General features: G+C 38.3%; 1 protein-coding gene across 8 annotated transcripts in view; it reads right to left on the reverse strand.

The window, feature by feature from the left end:
- Positions 1–10,283, reverse strand: part of ralgapa2 (Ral GTPase activating protein catalytic subunit alpha 2) — a 93,475-nt gene extending 83,192 nt beyond the window's left edge. For 3 of the 8 annotated variants that reach the window (XR_010669079.1, XM_065966080.1, XM_065966082.1), the window contains exon 1: positions 9,991–10,283. Coding sequence is in view for 7 of the 8 variants with exons in the window: in XM_065966080.1 (XP_065822152.1) it covers positions 9,991–10,096 (106 nt within the window). In the remaining variant the exon portion in view is untranslated. The remainder of the gene's footprint in view (positions 1–9,990) is intronic. The other 5 variants (XM_020645036.3, XM_065966081.1, XM_065966078.1 and 2 more) reach the window with 4 other exon arrangements.
- Between the last annotated feature and the right edge of the window lie 8,415 nt (positions 10,284–18,698).

Consider the following 18,698-nt stretch of genomic DNA (forward strand, 5'->3'; position numbering starts at 1 on the left):
GTGATGTATTGTGAATATGTCATTGTACTTGACACGGTACAGGACAGATTATGTTGAAAATGCCTGTCTCAAACACTTCTGAAATGTGACATCACAAATTCAATTGTGATTATACAATATATTTTCAAGTAATTACAATGTTTACAATCATGAGAAATTCACACATGAACATAATGACGTTGCAGTTGTTGGGTGTCAAATAAAAATCCCAGTAAGTGTGTGAGTCCTGGTCCACATTCACTTTAATTGTATGTGCGATGACTGCAACACCTTTTCCTGTGAAACCCCAGCAGTGTTTGGTGGACTTAAAGTGAACCCAACCTTCCATAGGTATTAATGTTAGTACGGTAAATGATGACTGAATTATTCATTGGATCAACAATTTCTTTAGCAGTGTAAGCTGTACTGTACTCATACATTTCTGACTTTCATTTCTACCTGTATATGTATTGAGGAAGTGGCCTTTGTGATCACACACCACCTGCAGCTGAATGGAATAGAAGAGCTTCCTGTTGAACAACACAACATGTAATTGATAACCACTCACATTGATATGGGATTAAAAACAGGTTAATATAGGTGGTATTTTGTATGCAGGTTACCTGTTAACATAGTCTTCTTTGTTTGCTGCAGGTGGCTTGATTCTAATGTGTGTCTCATCAATGCTGCCAGCCACTCTGCAGAAGACATGAGAGCCAGCCAAGTGGGCAAAGCCTTCCCCTATTCCCTCTAGCTCATCAGCAGCAGGGAGATGAACCACCCTCTTCATGATGCTGATGATACTTCCAGCGACTCAATGAACAACATCATGAACCGTGGTGATGGGGACATCAAAGGCTCCTGACACCACCCGATACGAGGTGGCACTGACCAGCCAGTATAAATATATCCCCACTTCGAGGTCTCCAGCCATCGTCCTTGGTGTATCCCAGACACTCCACCAAGGCCTTCACTGTCTGCCTTGACAGATGGAAGTCTTTCTTTAGTTCTCCATCTCCCAGGTAGAGGCGGACAATAGCGCTGTGGCCATTCAATTGGAGGTATTGTCCTCGCAGTCCACGCTGAGTAGGGACAAGATGTTTCAGTTGTCTGAACTTGTATTTCCAAAGTGAGAAGTGTTTAACCATTTATGAAGTGTTTTTTGGTTACCGATATAATACTATTGTTAATTTGCTGTGAAATTCATTGTTTGAATTTAATTCAATGTTAAGAAATGAAGTGGTTACTAATAAACATACTTGTCACACAATAGTATTTATTGACTTATCTGAGTATATACCATCAATATTTGAGGTGAGGAGCTTACATTAACTTCCTTACATAATCCCGGTTTACCCTTACAAATATTTAATGTGTCCTACTTACATGGTCTTCATTTTGTAATTGGATAGCCAGAATGTTTCTCCTGTTGGCAGCTTGTCGTCTTCTTCTTCTTGCCACATTGTGTGCATGAACCAATGACAAATATGACATTTTCTGATATTTATGTGTCTTACCACCTCGGATGTTCCTGCTTTTTCGACTGTCCGATGCATGTGCCACATGTGGACAAGCTGCTGCAATTACAGGGTCCTTGGCTTGCTCTCTTATTACATATTATTCACAGCTGTGTAAAAGTTAAACCTGAATGCTTGAAAAGTATACTACAATGTTAATAGTATACTTCATAATGTAATGAAATAAATTACCACAAATAATAGCATGCTAATCATATTTCAACCACGGGTGTTATGTAGCCTATAAATGACATAAGATGAGAGACTGTTGACTGTTTTATTTTAATTATGTTAATTCTTTTGTTACATGGTCGATAATCAAAGTCAGAGTAAAACAAACATACTACCAATTAACAAGTTGATGAAAAGGCACCCAATTTCATTAAAGCAGAATTACAAGAATGATGGAACGTAGCCTTCGCAAGATGAATGAGATCCGTCTCTGTTACATTTACTGCGCCCTGATGACAATCAAATAACGCTGAATTAACTTAGACCCGATGTCACACGTAAATGTTTTTGTCCCATGTAAAATAAGAACAATCAAAATTAAGCACTTGTCAGGTTACTTCACAACACCGTAGCGGCGTTTACCTCCAGATGGGCCGTTGTTTACTTCCGCATTCCAGGACTGGAAAACAGTTTAACCGGGCCAAGCATACTGCAAAATAACCGATGACTGGCAGTCATACTACATACTACTGTTGAACGCAGTATGCAGTATACAGTATATACTGCATACTGATTTAGATATTAGTATGTAGTACGCAGTTTCGAAAACAGCCATAGTGTCTGACACGTGCCCTGTTTTTTTAGTTTTTAAGCTGCATGACATTAACAAGGCTCACCAACAAGCAGATCATAACAGACCCGAGAGCTATATTTCAAGTCTTGCATTATTTAGGCAACTTTAAACACTAACTGCTGCGTATTGTCAAAAGATCACACACAAACAGGTATAGAGATAAGGGAGGAGTCAGGGCAGGACAAGCCGTGTGTATGATGGGCAGTGTCGGGCAGGTTAATGAAAATGAAAATGAGTAACTAGATACAGTTACGAGTTTCTACTTTTAAAAACTATTAAAAAGTATCCGAGTTACTTACTGAGTTACTGCTTACTATACCACTACAAAAGTAAATTCCTTTTTTGCTTCAGTCCTTATATTAATGTTCATATTATTTAGTGCTGCTGGTGACAAAATTGTGGTGGGAAAACTCGCACATTTAAAAAAAAAAAAAAAAAAAGAAGTTATTTTCAATTTGTAGGTATTTTACCAATTAGATCTCTGAAGACAACAGACTCAACAGTTGATGTGAAACACGTCGCCGACAACATATCTATCTATCAGTCTACTACTCTGCCTTACAGATCGCGTAGCAGGCTGTATTTTAAATCAAGTCAGCGGTTTGTATGGAGTGGATCATCCTCGGTCTGCCAAGCATGCACCAACATGAGCTGAACTGCCCCTGGGTCTCAGGTCTGCAGGGTTAGGCTATCAAGATGGGTGTTGTTGGTTTAGCTCGGTGCTTTGGTCTTTTTACGTTAATTTTTCCTTCCTGCACAAAGACTACAAATCACTGCTATATTCTTGTCATTTAACTCGTATGTCATGTAATGTCTGTATTTCCTGCCTGGCCTGCCGAATAAATGTCAGTGAACTTTTATCTGGTGTTGTTGTCGGCTGTTTCACATGCCTGTAGTAACGAGCGACTCGCCGTTTTAAATGTCAGTAATTGTGACTGACATTGTAATTGTGAGTATTTAAATGTGATCAAATCTGGAAAGTCACTAGATATCTTACGATACTAGTAACCGCAAATAGTAGTGGCTTTACAGTGATGTGTTATGTTAGTAATGGGACTAACTAATATGTGACTGCAACCCCAGAAATAAGTAGCAGAATAAAGCATTTTTAACAGTATACATAATATTACCTTTTATAAATAGGCTAACGTAGCCTATTTCTTAGATAATTGTTCAATTCTACCTTATTTGTTGGATGGTTTTGTCGTTTGTTTGGGGAAATGGCATGTTAAAATATCAAAGGTAAACTTTATAAAACCACTGTAAACAAAATGATATATCATGTAATGTACTTATACACTTTTCATGCATTAGTAGTTTTCTCAAACTAAAAGGAATCCTGCTATCCTGCTGATTTGAATAATCAGCAGGATAATAATAATAATAATAATATAATTATAATTATATGGTTAACTCTAAATCTTTTCCGTAGAAATTTAAATGAAATGCTCAAGTCAACAAACAGATAATGTTATATTCTTCTGATGGTCTCATTTAATTTTTTTTAGGTCACAAAGAGGCATCAGTATTGATTTCAGTCTGTTTCTTGACCGGACAAAACGTTTCACAGTATGTTTAAGCTTGCCTAATTTGAATTGCCTTTGCATTTTTGAAAAGGGAAACTGTGCCTCAGATCAGAAACTATGTTCAGAACTGCAAAAAAAAAAAAAAAAAAAACTGTTCCTCCTCTCAATACTGTAAGCAAAAGCTAAGTGTTTATTTTCCTTAGTCTTTAAACGTGGAAATCCATAACAGATTAGCTGGAGCTTGGTCATTCAGAAAGGCAACATTAAATATAAATCCACTTTGAGGTTGACTTGAATGGTGTAACAGTAAACTGTTGGTCCTGAGCTAGGTTTGGCTATTACAAAAGCAGGACAGGTAAACAATAACTAGACAAACTGGTTTTTCATGTGCGTGTTAAACCACACAGATATCCACAGCAGGACACAGAGTGTTTTCCCTATCTCTGGGTCTCCATCGGGCCAGCAGCTAAAAGAAAACAGCCTTTCATTCCACACACACCATGTGATTTATATCATACAGTATTTCAAATTTGCGTTTTAAGGAACCGCTGAAATACACAACAGACTCCAAACAGACTATTTTCATTCCCCAAAACTTTCTATGACATATAGATACATATCTTAAAGGTAAACTAAATGTTTTAATGTAGCCATCTGTAACTTTATTATTAATTTGATAGTTTCGTAACACCAAACGTCTAACCATTTACCTTTGATTTCATTAGAGAAAAATCAGTTAGTTGAAAATAAATGAAATAAAAGTATGTTGATGTTTTCGATCAGCAGAAAAACCTAAAAAATATTCAATGACTTTTCTTAATATGCAATTTCAAATTGCAGTGATATCAAGACAAAGGACTTATTTTTACAGCCAAAATCTTGTAGTTAAGAGGAAGCCATGTATATGCTACATAAAAGGAATATAGGGGGGTTGATATTCGCCTTTATTTTTTACTCATGCAGCTATTTGCCTTTACTAACAGCTGTGCTAACTTACCCATTACACCCTGTGTCAGTAACTTGGCACTGCCAACTAAGGCTGTGTCTCAACATACTAGTCTCTTCATGCAACTGTTTACTTGCAAATGTTGGCTGAACATCTAGAGTAGATGTACAAAGCAAAGGTGTCTGGCTTCTTTCCTAGTTAGCCTCGGTTGCACCATCTGTATTAAAGCTACAATATATAGCAAGTATGGCTTTGGACTGGGTGGAGAATTTGGCTGGGTGAAATAAAATCTAAAAACGTTCACCAAAGTTGGTCTGAAATAAGTAATTGAAGTGGTTTTACCTTGCTTTTTATTTATGCAAAGATCTAGCAACCTTACATTCTTTTTTTTTCACTATGACATTTTAGATATTCTTTTTAAATTTTTAACTGCTGAAAGGGCTGCACAACTCATTTTGAACAAGCTGCATTGTTAAGAATTAATGTAGTTGGATTAGACTGAAATACTAACAGTTCAGATTGTGAAGTGCATGCAACCTTTTACAGGGTTTTACTTTTATCACAGTGTTGGCCAGTCTGTGAGCTTGACTCATATTGTGTAGAAATAAAAAGAGTGAAGTGAGATGAATAGACTGAGAAGTTTTTCTTGACAAAACCGTTCTTGATTTAGTTTAGTTGATATAATATGCAGTTAAAAAGCTTAATTGCAATATATTGTATCACAATTCTCAGCGTATCGCAAAATGTTTAAAATCACAATAGAATCGTATCGTGTCTCGAGTATCATGATAATTTCGTATCATGGGGACTTTGGTGATTCCCACCCCTAATTACTATATAGTTTAAATGTAAAAAACAGCTGATTCTGTACGTCCACACTTATTCTTTTGTCAAATCTCCTTCTCAAGCAGCCCCACAGACAGCATGCATCCAGAAAGAGCTAAAAGGCAAGATGGCAAAGTCATAATAGCAGAAGATGTGATCGTAAAGACAACGCCTGACAAAGACCTGTTTATGACTGTCTAGTGTCATCTAGTCTCAAATAGCTATAGTCTAACATATCTTCAACCAACCAAATGCTGCTTCGAGTTGCTTTGTATTTTACAATTTTGGAGTTTCAATTTATTGACACAGATTTATATTCAACAAAAAAAAAGCCTTTTTATCAAATCAATGTCAAAAGGCTTCTTCCATGATTTTGTACTGATCTTGTATGTTCATTATAATGCAGAACACAGCACAAAGATCTGTTAAGATAAAAATGCATAAGGGAGTCAAGAGACGTGTGGTTTTTATCCTTCATCACAAGAGCATACAGACTCAATGTCAATCAACTTCAGTGTGTCATAGCCTTTAAAACGAAACAGAAGACTAAAAGCCTCAAGTATCTGAAAAGTTAATAAAACCCAAATCAATGATTGCTTATGAAGGTTTCATTGCACCACACTTGATTGCCAATACCATACCTACATAGTGTATGGATAAAAGATGATAAGAGCCTGAAGTTATTCACAAGTCTAAGCTAAGAGTTTAACAAAAGAGAAGAACCAGAAGTCGAGTGATCTCAGCCTTTACTTCAGCCACACAGAAGACCTTCTCGAGAGCCCTTCTAGTGCTGTGCTCATTGTTTCCTTTGGTGCTTCACTTTGTGATTTCCTCTTATAACAGCAGCACTTTTCATTGACCTGGACTCTAGCAACACTGAGAGCACTCCCACAGAAGAAAGTATCTGTAATGACACTATATTAATTTATCTGTGGATGAGAGTGCAGTGCTTTCTTTAACACATTACACTTTCCTGCAATGAAAACATACACCTACAACCACAAATAAACACACCTGACTGACTATCAACACTTGCACTTATTAACTGTTGGCCTCATGCAGGTCAACAACAGACTCAGAATGGGCTTGTTTACACAAGTTGAAGAGAACAGAGGATAGGCTATAGCTTGGTCTTTTCAGTTGATTTGGTAATGCTGTTATTTGTCCTTCCACCAGAGTGCCAATGCTAAAGCTCTTATCAAGGCAAAGCACTTTAGCAAGACACCGAATTGGTTCTTGCCCCAGCAGGGATGACTAGTCTATAGCTTGTCTAGCACTCTGTCCTCCACTAGAAAATACAAAAAGAGGTCATTGAGGAAAAAAAAAAAAATTTCCCCAAGAAGAACCTACTGCAAACAGTCAAATTAGTTAAGAGATTTTCAAACAGGCCTTCATAATAGGAAAAAAAAAACATGTTTGTACAATATTGTCATGGTGATTAGAAATCACCAAATATGAATGAACAAATATTAATGAGTGCATATTAGCTTTAACTCAGTTTGTATGTCCAGCTGATGATCACATGTGCAACATGTTTGTCCTAAATAAAAAATACATTAAAAAACGGTTTGTTTTACATCTAAATTGGCAACAAGTAATGTCAGGGTAGCTGATAGCAAGCTTGAGCTTAACGTTATTTGATTGCGTCCAAAAAATGTTGTGAAAGCATTATCATTTTATCAAGGCCTCAATACAAAAGGTAAAACTTATAATTGCAATAAATTAACACTTTTACAATGTTTTTATTGTGAGTGCTCATATTGCTACTGAAATTACGATCAATTGCACAGCACTAGTTGCTGGCGATTGATCCATCAATATCAGTCTTTTTTTGGTAGGAATATTGTCAGTAGTTCAAACAGTGACGGCTGGATCTGGAAACGGGGCAATAGATGTTTGTGCCCCCATTAAGAGAAGTGATCAGGTGGTCTGCTGGGCTCCTGTAATTAACAACTTCAGCCAAATCCAGCCAGGCATGACCAGCAAATTAACATGCAGCAGCTTTCACACTCTATCCCACAGATCTGCTCAGTGAGCAGAAAACCAATACAGGGCCACTCTGAAAATAGCCCAGACCACAGACTGTCCTTTCAACTCCAATACCACTGATACTACAACTCCAGTTGTACAGCAAAGCCATAGACAATGAGACAGCTTAAAAAATATTTGGCTACGATTCTCACAAAGCCTGATGGACAGCGAGCTTAGACTGGCCCTTGACAAGGTTAACAAGGTGCTGTGCTCAAAACTCACAATGTTTGTGAAATATTCAGGGAATGTGAGTCATTTCACACGTAAAACTCTCCAATAATCTTTTCCATTTTATAAAATGCATGCATATCAAACAACTGACCTTTGGGTCCTCTTAAAGGCACATGCTCTATCTCTGACTTGTTTAATGTTTCTGTAATAAATACACTGTTATTGCTGATATTTAAAATGATAATACCAGGGAATTGGTCTTGACAGCCTCCCTTTTTATCAAGGAAAATTGCTATTCTTGCTAGTATAATGATTAGTATGATTTTTTTTTTTTTAAAACAGAAGATGCTGACAGGGGTGAAATAGCGCTGAAAATATTCCCCAAAGTCCCTGTCCATACCATCTCTCATCACAGCTTCCTGTCCACACAGGAATCACCAGCGCCAGGAGGAAATCCTTCCTTGGCTGAAAGCACAGTGAAATCAGGGTGGTTGGGGGGCATCAACACGTAGGCCGTACTATCAGCTGCTGGACAAACAGACCAGCCTTATCTCTGACTGCACATGAGGGGAAGAAAAACAGAGCTGTGTATTGACCTCCACTTTGGTTGAACTACTCTTGACATTGAAGGTATAAGACAGATCTAACCATATTAGCTCTAAACAGTTTTGCTCAAGCTTCTGAAAACTACAAATCTGATGCTGGTTGTTATAGATGAACCATTGTGCAAAAAAATCATTAAAACAGCAAACATACCACCATGGAAAATATACATGCAAGGATTCATCAAGCTGTCAAACAAATGGTTCAAAACCCTAAAAGTCTCAGTGCTCCTTTAATTCCAGAGACTGTTCTTTTCAACTGACTTTCAGTCCAGTTAATGTCAAATGTTACAATAAAAAAAAAAACTATCACAGCAGGATATCTTAAAGATTTGAGAATCATACATACTTTTTGAAGATACAACCATGACGTTTTACTGGTATCAACTTGTGACATGTGAGTCACATTCACAACAATACATATTTACATCCTTAATCAAGACAAATTCTAAGGGCGATACTTGAATAGAAGAGACATACTTGACATGACTAAAACACTGAGAACCACACATCTTACATGCACTTAAGTCTTTTTCATATCTCGTAATTCCCTCTTGACAACTTTTTTTCCACTCCACATGTATCACGTAATACTCACTATGGGGAAATGACAAATAAGCTTAGGTCCACAAAACTATAAAAAGGTCACCTTGGTTGTAAGAGGAGTTTAACTCAGGTGGGATGCAATAAAAAAAAATGCATAGATGAAAAACTATATTGTAACCTAATGTATGCTGGTTTGCCAAATTTGATTTTGCATTTAGAAAAAGTGGATCAAAAACAGGTTCCATTAATGTTATACAAAACTTTGTGGTGCAGCAGAAGTCAGGCTGCAGCAGAGCAACATCATGCCTCTGTTACAATAGTTGAGTTAGACAGGGTTGAAACAACATCTTTACAATAGTTTTATGACTGCTATATCCACATACACTGCACTTCCTTGTCAAATTCAATGAACACCAGACAAGTGTGGCAAATGTCCATGTTGCATGACTTTCAGATGATGTATCTCAGGGTAACTTACAGCAGCTTGACTTGCAGCTGAACCAGCAGACAACCAGCTGGATGCAATGTCTACCCTCAGTTCACCTTAAAGTTAAATAAAAGGTGAAGTGTGTTCTCCACGAACAGGTGAGCTAAAGAGCTGCATATACTATTTATAAAAAAAAAAAACAGTCGTATTGACTGACGAGGCAGAGTGGCAACATAGTGATGGGTCTCTCATCTGTTTCTCATTCACTGATAACACAGACAGCGTCAGTTAGCATTGGCTAGCAAGTTAGCCACCAGGGGTGCTAGCTCCCATTTGCTAGCATTCATGCCTTAACAGTGTCGCTTGTCTTATATAAATAAATATATATATATATATGTATAATATCGGGAAAACAGCAGGAACGTGACAAACACTTCAAACTGCACTGGAAGTTTTATTTTTTATTGTGCGAATGAATTTATCCTCTCAGCTAGCCTCCAGTAGTCACCGCAGTGACAGCTAACCTGATCGGCTGATGCCAGCTAGCTAGCTCGACTAGCTAACCCGAGGCGAAGCAGCATCGAAAAAAAAAGCGCTGGTGACATTTCCACTCACCCAACAGTGAACGGAGGTGTTTGAGTCGGGTCAGTACATCCTTCTTTGGGTCCAAAACTTTCTGTGTAGATTTCTTGACGTCTCCATGTCCCCTTCGAGTGAACATTCCGCTGTGAAATGAGACCGTGGGAGCTGAAATCACCTGCGTTTCACCATTCACCAAGCCTCCAGTGTGACTGTCACTTCCCTCACCACCACTCTATGCCTGCTCGGTAAACATTCAGCCGACGGCCGCTAGTGTCCTGTTGTCTGTGGGTGTATAAACACGGAAGCACCAGACTGACAGCGAGGAGTGGTGGACCAACATGAATACGCCTCCTTGTTTACAATCCTTCCCACCTTGCACCCGAAGTGTTTATTCATTCGTGTGTTTTATTTCTAAATCGTTTAACCTCTCGGGTTGGCTACCTCTCTTTTCCTTTTGAATGGCAACCAAATGCATTTTTGCAAAGAGGGGGTTTTTTACTCTCCTTCCTGCGCCCATACGATTACATGAGAGAGACACGCTTCAGTGCAATGGCCTGAAGTAGAATTGAGGTTGAATTGACTTTTGTCAAGTAGTCAACGAAATTGATTTCACTTGGACTACTGCCACACAATTCAGGTTCGATAAAATGATGTTGGGGTCTGGATGCTGTAATAGCCTCCAAGCGCCCTCTGCTGTTCGACGTGTTTCATCACAACATGGAGGCAATATGAATGAATCCTTTGGGTAATTAATTTGTTCATGCAACGCACTTGGACAGCCCATGTAGAAAATTATTACAAGGAAGAGAAACTTTCAAAGGTGGCTGTTTTCTTTGACCTCTCACGTGTTTTATATATTTGTATAACTTAAGGTTCTACCAAAACGTATAGGGTGTTGCATTTTGGTCTTCCTAAAGATTATTTTCTTAAGATAGCTCTTGTTTAATATCTGGGAAGACTACCAAAAATAAACTTTTCACATTCAAGGAGAAGAAAACACAACAGAAAATAGTTGTCAATTCATTTCATGTCATTTGACCAATCTATCTGTACAATTATTCAAAGGCTACAAGAAAGAATTATTACCAACCAACCACACCGATTGTTTTGGTTATTTAAAAAAATAAATGAAGTCACCTAAAATCTGCCAGTAAAGAAACACTATATTAAATGAGTCTAATGTAATGAGTATATTAGGCTTTATGACAGTTTTTCATAGCAGACATTTGAACTTGTCAGTTGTATGATAAAGATAGGTGCTTAGAGAACTTCAATGATGGCTGCAATCCATTAAAGTGTTTCAATTTCAAGGCCCTGGTATGGATAAGTGGCTTACTTATGCAGCACTATATTGGAATAGTCAAGTGTTAAAAGGCTTAAATGTCTTCTGTATTTTATGTTAGCAAAGTATGAATGTAAAATTTACATGTTTGATATCCTTTGCAAATTAACAGCTATACTGATGCCTTAATTTTAACATGCTTTAGTTAACAGAACCCCCAGTTACATATTTTAATGCAATTATAATCAAAGCATGTAATAAAATATTAAGTGCCTCCCTTCTAATTTCCAATGCACTGTATTGTTACAATAGTTATGATGAACCAGGGAGCCTAACTTCCAGATGAAAGAAACTTGTGTTTTTTGATATTCACACCTCTCTACAGTGACACTTCCAAAGAGAGAAAAGGTAGAAGAGCTTCACCACTTATTCAAGCTGCTGCCACTTGACTTTTTAAACTTGAGCCTGTGATGAATGAATGTAAGAATACAAGGGATTTTTTTTTTTTAAATAGAAGAGCTCTCTCTTACAGTTGGAGTAAACTTAGGGCTATGCTAGATTGAACAGAGTTCAGTGTGCTCAGGGCTTTAATGGATTCTTGAAATAATTTCTTCTACATGGTTTAGCAGACGGCGAATTCCATTTTGTGAATGACAAAAAAGTTTGTGTACTCTCAGATGAATCTCAAGCTTGAATAAATTGGATGCATCCATTAATCAGGCCCAATAAACCATTATTTTTGAGCAATCTCGTACTTTCACTTGTCTTAACATATCTGTCTTACTTTGGTGGTAATTCCTTTTTTTTTTTGGCCAAGCTGGGGAAATGATTTTATTTACACATTTTAGACACATTTTACTGAAGACAAAGCTTAGACTACAGAATCAAAATGAAGTTAACATTTGGGACTGGTCAATTTGTTTCAAACAATTCCACTCATAAAGAAACAGTTCAGACCAAGTCATTTGATTGGACAAGAGGGTTTCCATGAGTGCTAATTTAGACAGACGGCCTTTGTTTGGATTGATAGCCATTTAGAACCACACAGGCCACCATAGCGTGACTGCATGATACATTTTAATATACAGATAAGTGTAAGTATAAGACGGTCTGTCTGCATAGACTCACAAAGCTCATGCAGCAAGGGTGCCGAAACAACTCGGCAAAAGTCCCATCCTAGTCAAATCTTTAAATAAGTACTTTTGTAGGAGCCAAATAAATAAATAATGAACACTACTATATGCTGCTTGTTGAACTGTAGTGTAAAAGCAATATCGCACTCAAGGTTGTGATGCTGAATATAAGCACTCTGTGGTTTTCATTCACTGAATCACCGCTGTGCTGATATTTATTAAGTCACTCACTCCCCTGTGATGTCTCTTATATAACTAATCCACTGTCCCTCCACATTACATATCTAAGACACAACATGCCGTTATATCAAGGGAAGTCATATTAAAGAGAAGGCTCATTTTTAATTTATTGTACTTACAAAAATGAAAAGAGACGCTTACAGTGAAGTTCTGGGCTTACCAGGAGAGGGCGCCTGAATCATTCGGTTATCTTATCCTCTAACATACCAATGCAAGCTGCACATATCGTCAACTTTATGTTTCCATAAATGTTTTCATGAATAAAAAACACCTCTGCTGTACACATGGACTGATTTAAATTTAAAAGCATTTCTCCAAAGAAAGGGAGAAAAATTATTCATAAAGCCATAGCAGATGAAACTTTAACCAAAGAAAAATATCATTAAGGAGTCATTTTTGTCGTATTGTTTGAATAACATTGACAGTGTCATTGACAATTGTTCAGAAGACGTCTTTGAAGGATCTTATACTCACAATAAAGAAGGCAAGACTGCATTTTATTTTATCTTCCACCCCCACAAACTGAGCACTGTCAATGTTGTGAGAGTCTGCCTCTCTTTTTCAAGGTTCTCCACAATGAATGTCTTGAATGATAGGAGAGGGAACAGAGGCTAGTGAGAGCGCAGGCCATAGAGGAGGATTAAAAAGAGGAGTAAAATCAGCCTTTGCCCTGCAGTTTGGTATGACACTCATTATCTGAAGTGGGCCATTCTAAGAAAGGAGGAGGTTGCCTGTCACAACAGATGTTGATTACACAAAACAGGGTAGTTTGGGAGGATGCGTGAATAAAACACGAGCTCACACACACATACACAGGGTTATTGTTGGTGCTTTGTCACCAGTCTTAATTGATTGTAATCACCATTCCTTCTCGGCAAACCTCCTCTGTTCTTGAAGTGTATGGCTATTGCTCGTTATCTGAGACGACATGGACACACAATAATCTATCAACAATAACAATGGGACTAGATGTTTTCCTTCTCTCTAATCCTGCACCTGGAGATATTTTGGGTCCAGCTTTGCAAAACATAAAATAAAGTAATAGGCTACAGTAGAACAATTCATGAAAACAGTGTGGGGCAGCATACTTTGGAGTATGCTGCCCCACACTGTTTTGTCTCAAAGATAATTATCATTGAATTAGACCAATATGGCTCCAACTGTGACATTATTTTTGAAGGAGATCTATTTCAAAATGGGACTTCCAGAGTGTAAACCATTATCATAAAGTCTTGTTATACAGGCCTAAAATTGGCCATTGCAAGAACCTGGCAGTGAAATGAAGATCTCATCTTGACCAAATGGTGGCACTGTAGCCTTAGAAATGGGAAACTACCTTCTCATGGCCAGGCCGTCGGACTGATTCCAATCCAAGGTTTGAAAAGCACTTGTCTGCTCTAAATTGTTCTTATAAAGAGCTTGGAAATACTTGACTTTTCTCCTTATGTGGTTATGGATTTCCTTTTTGTACAATTAAGTGCCATTAAAAGCTAATGTATCCTGTTAAACCACATTAAGGTGTTGGGCTGGACAGTGGCTCAGTTATCCTTCCTCTTACTGTGAATAGGCGCTCTCTCTTTTTTGAGCATTTTATGAAATCTGTCTTTGACCATTCAGAAACTTCACGATGAACATGATCAAAAGGGAAATGTCCACAGTGGTTGCGGATTCTCTGCCAGTGAGACCACCCACAGACATGGATGAGCTACGGAGAAATGAAACGATGAAACAAAACCTATCTGTGTTTGAATCAGTCAGGCTCACGCATACACTTTATAATATAAAACATTCATTTTTATTTTAAGTACAATATTTTGTATTATTTATTAATTCTTCAATAGTCAGTTAGACATATTTATAATTATATAATTTGATTAAATACAATGTACTAATTAAATACATTTTAGACCAACTGAGATAAAATAGAAGCTATATACAGACAACATTGATGCATTTTATAAACGGCTGGATTTTTTAAAATCACACACAAATATAATCCTATCATTTGAGATGACACCTCCCACCAGGGGTCGTCATGGTGCCCTTCACCTCCAAGGTTATCGCACAATTAACAAGTTCAAAGCACAGTGCTTATAACTGTGAAGCTTATTGGTTTCATTTTGAAATATCAAAAAAAGGAAACAAATAATGAGGAAAATTATCTTGGTCCCGCATTGAATTCTTGTCATGTCTTGTATTTTTTAACACTACAAATACGATGTTCTGTATATGGATATTAGCAATTTCTGAATCTCATGTTTGTAATGCACGCTGTAGTTTGGAGCACATCTCCATAGAGGTTAATGAGGGGGCACTCTGAAGTAATTAAAACAAGAGCATTATAAGGCAGCAGTTTCACATAAGGTACTCATAGCCATATACCCCACACTTAATTAAAACTCTTTGCTGACAGCATTTTGTATCATCTCAGGTAATCTGCTGTGAAATTAATAAGGAGGGGAGAATTAAATGACTAATGTTGGCAAAGAAAGGCTATTTTTCCTGCAGTATGCATGACAGGGGTCCCTATCTGAATTGCGTGATCCTTATTGCGGTGAAAAATACTTCTTCAGGTTCTCACCGTAATCTGATTTCAATTTCACTTGTGGTGTGACACTGTAGCGACCAGCCGGGGGGACGTTTAATTGAAACGTCCATGCTTTTAATTGGATTCTGTTAAGATGTGAAATTACCTCCTGAATTACAGTCTTGTACCTTTAAATGCTGATACAGGATGGTTTCCAGCGGTGATCAGTTAAGGAGCTGAAATAATGCCTCATTTCAGCAGTGCATCACTGTGCTGAGGCAAAAGAACATTCTTGAATTTAAAGACAAACTGTTCAATCACGGAGCATTGTGATTCAAAGACAGGCATTTATCTAGTGAAATGAATGTTTTTTTTTTTTTTAACAGGAAAGTGGTTTAGAGACAATGCACTACTTAAGCATACTCCAGCAGTACCAGACATGGGATCCAAGGCATCTCCTAAAAAATGCATTATCATTTCATAATCAAAATTTGACATTTCACTTTATCATGATAATATTTAGACCAAAAAATGCCAATAATAAAGTGTCTGCTAGATATCCTTTACAAGCCAAGTGAACCAGGCATTCATGATATCATAGTTAAGCTGAAGGCATCAGAGTCTGACATGCTCAGGTAATGTGTGGGTGGGAGACAGCAAACCTTCTTTCACCTCCTCGAGGGTTGTGCTCTTCCAACCTCCTACACCTCCTTTTTGAATTTTCCCATTCTAGGGCCCGTGTCACCCTGCTGTGGCTGTGCAAAAATCCTCCCTGCCTCCTCCACCTACATCCATGACCCCCTCAGATAAGCTTGGAGTTCATCCCTTTCACTGATTAGTTTGCTGGCAGATTGAATGCCCATGTCTGCAGCCCCGTGTCAGCCTGGCTGGCTCTACCTGTGTGTGGTTGGATCAGCAGGTGGCTGGCACACTGTCCAGCCTGATACTGAAACCATTATTTATACATAACAGTGTTCTGTGTGCTCAGCAAAGCCATGTTTCCCACCTCACAGAGAGTGTATTGAGGATAGATGACAGCCTTGGCTATTTCATAATTCCCAAAAAAAATAATAATAATATGCCTCCATTTATTCTAGAGATGTAATGTTTTGGAATAATTTGCAAAAATGTTTTTATGTGATTCTTGGATTCATATTCTGCGTGAGTGAGGATCCTGAAAACATGAGGTCATTAGTGACTTCTCTGCCAAAATTCCCCCTCTTTAGTACACTGTGTGGGTGTGTGTGAGGTTTGCGTGAATTCACATGTGTTTGTTTGTTTACTGTGCCACTGCTGGCCCAAGCTGGAGCCACAGGAGTGTGAAATAACAAGCACAAGAGGGATTTCACGCCTTTACAGAGCTGAAAAGGTAGTTTTTTTTTTTAGACAACTCAGGGTATTTCTATCCCAGACAAACTTTGTTTACTTGCCACTAGCCACTGCCTGCCGTACCGTATTTCCTAAAAAACCCATACAATTAAAAGCAGCAATATATATGGGTTCCCACGGGTATAGTGTGTCCAGGTTTGCTTATGCGACATCCCAGCCCTGTTTTATCGCTGTTATCAATAGGACATGGTGCATCATTAGGAAAAGACAAACAGCCCAGGTTCTTTTTTAGGGGGGAGCCATGCTGACAGAAAATCAATGCTTGGTTTCCCATGAGCACCTAATTAGTCGGACACTTGTACACTGTTGAAACACGGACCGGATCTCTTTGTCTGCTTCGTCGATCAGGTGAAATGCATGAAAGACACCTTCAGAGCTGATAAAGTGTCAGAGTGGTGAGGAGTGTAAACACACAAGTGACACTCATGGTGTAGCATGTCTCACACCCACTATATGCTGCGACGGCCATGATTTGAACTTTATCGGGAAACATTTCACACGGAGGCCAATAAATTCTTATCTAGTATGCCCTTCAGTCTCAAACATAACCCTAATGATATAATATATTCTTATTCTTATATAGTGTATATAAGGTCTGAGGCTGAGGCTTCATTTAGCTGGCCATACACAGGGTAAGAACACAAGTGCTGAATATAGAATTTCTTTAGTTGAGTGCCATGCAGTAGTCAGAACTGAATTGGTCTTACTGGAATTTCTGAACATTCTATAAAAAAAGGGAAGAGCTGGGTTTAAAAACATCTAAAATGTCCAATCTTATTCTATAACCTGTTAGAGTGACACTTGCGTATTTTCACTGTGGACAAGGTGGCAGTACAAACGCAGATAGACGAAGGGGAATAAAAGGGCCTTCTTATGACAAACTTTCTGGAAATGTCAGCCTTTCATGCTTTTGAGAAGACCTATTTCATATCTATTACAGCAGGCATTCTGTGTCCGATATTTCAGATTTCAGTCCTCCCCGCACAGCAAATCCTCTGCCAATCTTCCGCCCTTAAGAATCTCTGCCAGCCACGATGCATTATTCCCCCTACCTCCTCTCTCCCCCTTTTGATGTGACAGAACAAACCGCGACCTATTAGGATTAAGGCTTTGAAAAGATCTTTGAAGCCGCTCAAGGTTCCTTTAAACTGGGGAATGACAATATGAGCTGTGTGGCAGCAGATGCTGAATGGAGTGATTGCTAGTCCTCCTCAGCGAGGTCTGCTGTCACACAGGCTTACAAACACTCACACATGCGCGTGCCTCTGTAAATGCACACACAAAAAACCCTAACACAAACAACTTGCAGCATCCACCCTTCACCCAAAGCACTGCAGTTGTCTTTTACACTACATGTATTGTGCTCACAAATGCAGATTTGGTTTCTTTTTTCTTTTTTTTTTGCAGTACTTTGCTGTGAATTGTCAGAGCTCAGCTTGGCTCCGAGCCTTTTTCTGTATCTGAACTGCTGCCCAGGATAAAATCAAACAAACACGACAACACCTTGCCTTTTCTCCTTTAATGATCTCTTTCTGTTTGGTACACAGTCATGTCAAAATCATCATTGGAGGCAGGATGCTGAAATGTGAAGGACGGGGTAAACACAGAAGGAAGTGGGCTGCTGGAAACTGACATGAAAGACAGAAGTGGTAACCCACTTGTGCGTGCTAACGATGTCTGTAAGAGTGATTTTTTTTTTGTCTACTTAAAACATAATGACAAGCTATGGGAGCAGTTTATCAGGCTGAAAATTATAGGAGTTCAAGGTGTCTCATTTTTAAGTGTGAAGATCCTCCAGAGCACAGAAGAATTTTTATTTTATCTCGTGTATGATGCCTCAGCACTGACAGGACATCTGATGGTGGTGCTGTGATGATGGAATGCTGCACTGATGCGGAGGAGAGCAAATTAAGTAGAAATGGCATCTTGAAATGATACCTACACATTTGACTTCAGTCACACAGACATGGCAGAGTGCAAATACCATTACTATGCATCTCATACAATCAAAAAAGAAAGAATTTAGCTTTCCTTTATCTAATCAACACTCTGAATACCCCTTATCACACCTGCCTCACTCCCTGAGGTAGCCAAGGACAGATATATCGAATATTCAAACTGGGTGATTCCTGGAGAGATTTATCATGGCAAATTTCACAGGCGATCCTAT

The sequence above is a fragment of the Labrus bergylta genome, chromosome 18, assembly GCF_963930695.1.
Source record: "Labrus bergylta chromosome 18, fLabBer1.1, whole genome shotgun sequence".
NCBI classification, from domain to species: domain Eukaryota; kingdom Metazoa; phylum Chordata; class Actinopteri; order Labriformes; family Labridae; genus Labrus; species Labrus bergylta.